Source organism: Lathyrus oleraceus, chromosome 3 (genome assembly GCF_024323335.1).
Source record: "Lathyrus oleraceus cultivar Zhongwan6 chromosome 3, CAAS_Psat_ZW6_1.0, whole genome shotgun sequence".
NCBI lineage: Eukaryota > Viridiplantae > Streptophyta > Magnoliopsida > Fabales > Fabaceae > Lathyrus > Lathyrus oleraceus.
This window is the reverse complement of record NC_066581.1, coordinates 22,523,272-22,527,860: the sequence shown is the minus strand read 5'-3', so window position 1 is coordinate 22,527,860 and position 4,589 is coordinate 22,523,272. Positions and strand designations below refer to the sequence as shown.

The following is a 4,589-nucleotide window of genomic DNA, read 5'->3' as shown; positions in this document are numbered from 1 at the left end:
CACTTGATATGAGACTTGAACTTATATTTCATTTGGTTGTCATCATCGGATAGTCAAGTCCATCAAACCCTAATACTTAGGTTTGCATAATTATTCACTTAATCACTTATGCTTGACTTGTCAGAAGACATTAGAGTTGTCACCATCAAAAGTTGTTGTCCTTGTTAAAACAATATCACCTACAAAACAATGTTCAATAAGATACGTTTAACAAGTGAACCTTCCACATGAGGCCCCTCAAGCTCGAGACCAAGCTCCAGACTTCCTCCATCTCCAGGCCACGATGAATCCGAAGCATTCTTCAGTTTAACCTAGCTTGATAATTCTTGGACTTCCACCTGTGCCAGAGTAGGTGTGCCCCATGTAACCAAAATAGTGGGGACCCTTGTTTTTGGAACCCTTCCAATGGTCAAAATATTGAAAATGTTGTGTTCTGCTCAACCTTAAGTCCATGCCACTACGACTACGAGGTATTGTCCTCTTTGGGTGTGAGAATCCTCACGACTTTATCCTTTAGAAAATATGCCTCGTCAGATTGAGGTATATGAGTGTTGTTTATAAACTACATTTAGTCTTGATTCTCAAGCAATGTGAGACTATTTTGGCTATCCCGGAATAGTTTCCCCTTAGCTGGAGCAAATGGGCACGATGTGAACGTCGAGTTCCCGCAGACGAAACCAATGCTCCGTACTAGTCGACCACAAGTCCGCACCACTTTGTCTACAAGGTATTATCCGCTTTAGGTGTGAGAACCCTCACGACTTTGTCTTTTAGAAAAACAACTTTGTTAGATTGAGGTGTCTAAGTGTTGTATATGAACTATCCTTAGATTTATTCCAAACCAGTGTGAGACTAGTTTGGCCAACCTGGAATAGGTAACATTGGCCAAAAGAGAGGTAACTCGGGGAGCCCTCCTCATTTGTTGAATTATTTTTTCACATTGCATTTTATATACATGAAAAGACCAGACTGATTATAGAATTAATCACAAAGTAATACTCAAAAAGAGAAGATTCATCACTTGACCCACCAAAAAGATGCTTCCTGGCATCTTTCAAGTCAACTTCCACTAGTAAGCATGTCTCTATGTGTCTCTTTAATTCTTCCTCGATGTCGGTTATGAGGGATAATACCCCTGGCGTAACCTAGATCCTAAAAGAAGAACACATACTGCTTCTTTTGGGAAAGGTCTTCTTGAGTCAAATCTTTTATCTTGTAAACATAGGACCCCGGTCCCGACAAGAAGTGGCTTTGCTGTCAGAACATAGAGAATATGTTCGAACATTGATAAGGCGACCTAGGGTTTATTGAGCATATTTTAGCAAAAACCTTTTTGATGAGAGGGGTGACCAAGTATAATTGATCCTTAAAATGCTTCACACTGTCTGAATAAACATTAAACATCTTAGTGCACTACCATAGATATCAAGCCCGGACCCTTTGATGAAGCACCCGAGCTACGCCATGCTTTAAAAAGGTGAAAGAAGGGCATCAAGGATGACACACTCTTCTTGTATTCGCATCAATATTGGAAGACTTTAACATAACCCTGACTCACCGAGTGTAGTTGCAAAGGAGCGATTAACAAGTGACTAAGAATGTCGACCTCAAAATCGTAAAGAGAGACGAAAATCTATTAAAGAAAATAGACACTCATGAAGAAGAATAACACACTCGTCATACTTTCTACACACACTCTTATCTTCTTGAGGAATAAGTTATGCCTAGTCAGACAGAGGTTCCACCTCAATGAAAGCTCGATCTTAGTCGCCTTCAGAGAGGAAAGTGGAGGCCACGCCTAACGTCTTTTGACCCACCCACACTAACACATTGTCCCTCTTTGCCTTATGAAGCATATTAGATGAAATTTCCATTATAAAAAATACAATCAACACTAAAATGGTAAATATGAAGAAACTCACTTTGATCAAACATACCAATAATAGAAGCTCAGTCATTACAGATACCAAAAGTCGACTCTCTAGAAACCCTAACAAATAAGAATGTGAAAACAAGAAAAATATACTGACTTTACCTTAAAAGAAATGGTTTGGTTCCTTATTCATATTGAGCACCACCGAACGAAAATCACATATGGACTTAACTAGGAAATTAGTGCATAAGAGCTCACGAGTCACGAGGAAGAGCGAAGTTAGAAAGACAAAGAAGAAGATCTTTTGCAGTTCATGAATGGAAAAAAAGGAAGAAAATAGTGCTTCACGAACCTTTTGTGTGTGCCTCAACCACAAAGGGTTGTACGATCCACTGTGCACTACCAACGATCGATATTTCATCGAAGATAGTTCAAAAGTACTCAAGTACCATAAGGAAAAGGAAGGATCGTTACCGACTACCGTAGGGACACACGTCAGAGGTTCTTGTGAAATGTTACCTATTACAAGAAAGACATGTAATGCGCTTATTTCCAATGATTATGACGTCCTATCAAGGCTTTTCATCTCCTCAAGTTAAGCACTAACACTAGGGTGTATACGACAAACCCTCATCCTACAAAATAAGGATAAGGGTCTGAGAGAAACTGTTATGCGCCGCTCACAAGGCCCAACGCAAAAAGCCTAGAGGCAAAGTAAAGGAAGTGAACACGAAGAATAAATGTTTCCCCTATTCTCGCCTAAAGCAGAGAACTCCGTCCCTGATGCATCACCCATCGTCCATATTAATAAGACAACTGTCCACACTACACACCACAGTACTTGGAGACAGTTTTAACCTCTCCCACTATATAATAGAGAAAAACACATTATATTTAAGTATTCAAATCTATTCTCACTCTCGTATAACTTTTGATTCTCTCATTGACTTGAACGTTAAAGTGTTAATTTTGCAGGTCAGTTCACTCTCCGTCATATAAAAAATTTGCTCAATCGTACTAAAATTTTACTTCACCATTCACCGGAAGAACCCTGATTCTTCAACGGAACAGTTTCCTTTATGGCACATATAAGCATGATCCATAAAATATAATATGATGTTACTATTATGGGTCAGCAGAAAACCATAAAAAGATTGAACAACACTCTAACATATGTCACAAGGATAGTGGAAAGAGGCGGCATTGGGACAATATCTAGTCCATTTTAATCCACCCAGCATACTTCTTTTGACTCTTTATACTCAAATTATCATTGCTTTAAACATCAAGAGAACCAACCTAGAACCTCACAGAACTGGAAGTCCTCAAAGCAACGATACCACTTTTCTGACAAAACGTTTAAAACTGATATTTCTTGCATTTTAAATCATGGCATGATGGCATCAGTATCTTAAGGTGGCCCATTTATACATATCATCATCATCTTGTTCAATTTCAACAGTGCGTGCGTGCGTCCATTGGACAAGTAAAAATGAATTAGAATTCCCACAAACCAAAATGTTTTTTTTTATTGTTTTTATATGAAAACCATACTGTTCATTCATCTGTATATATATATATATATATATATATATATATACATTTTTTTCACCGAAACTACCCTGAAAGAGCTTAGAGTTACACCAACTTTGTGTAGTGGTGACCATGGCCAAGACTCTTTGTTGTGAAAGGATGGGAATGAGGAAAGGACCATGGAGTGCTGAAGAAGATCATATATTGATTTCTCATATTCAAACACATGGCCATGCAAACTGGCGTGCCCTTCCTAAACAAGCTGGTTAGAACAAATTTTTATTATTAGATATATAATTTTTCTAATGTATGATAAATTCTATGGTATGATTATTATTTAGGTTTGTTAAGGTGTGGTAAGAGTTGTAGACTTCGTTGGATAAACTACTTGCGACCAGATATCAAACGAGGGAAATTCAGTGAGGAAGAACAAGATTCTATCCTAAAGCTACATCAAAGTCTTGGAAATAAGTGAGTACACAATCTTATCTAGTTTCATACACATAGTAAAAAAAAGTGACTGATTAGTGACCCTTTAATATGATCAGATGGTCTACTATTGCAGCAAGATTACCGGGAAGAACAGATAACGAAGTAAAGAATTTTTGGCATACACATTTGAAGAAAAAGGTCCATAATGCCAATATTTCTGGTTACTCATATACTTTGCAATTGCAAGAGGCACAAGCAAGTGATGGTAATGGTTTAGCTTCACCATCTATTGTCTTTTGTGATGCTAAGTTAGAAGAAAATATAGGAAATCATGGTTCATGTCAGATAAGTGAAGAAATGGAGTTTTGGTATAATGTATTCATCAAATCAGGACAGAAATGATCATGACTAAATGGAGATCTAGGATATTGTCTCATGTGTACTTCTTTTAATTTTGAGATGTTCATTTTCTAGGTAGAGTTAGTTTTGTCAATGTATTTTTTTAAGTATCTTAGGTTATAAGTCTCACAACCTAACTGAATAAATTGTCAATTTAGTCCTTAAATAAATTCAAACTAATTTGTTTGTCTATACAAAATTGTGTCAATTATTGACGATGAGATTGAGAGGTGTAAAGTTTATTTATGGTGGTTAGAGACCTTATGTGGTGCCAAATCTTGGATGAAGTTTTCACCTTATTGAAATTGTTGATTTTGGAAAGAGGAAAAGGTGAGAATGTTTTATTGTTTAA

General features: G+C 37.1%; 1 protein-coding gene across 1 annotated transcript; it reads left to right on the top strand.

Annotated features, from left to right (window-relative positions):
• The first annotated feature begins 3,464 nt into the window (after positions 1–3,464).
• LOC127132202 (transcription factor MYB4) lies at positions 3,465–4,322 on the top strand. Its single transcript, XM_051061101.1, has 3 exons — positions 3,465–3,671; positions 3,748–3,877; positions 3,955–4,322. The coding sequence occupies exons 1-3, from the start codon at positions 3,539–3,541 to the stop codon at positions 4,238–4,240; spliced, it is 549 nt and encodes a 182-aa protein (XP_050917058.1). The 5' UTR covers positions 3,465–3,538; the 3' UTR covers positions 4,241–4,322.
• Positions 4,323–4,589: the final 267 nt, after the last annotated feature.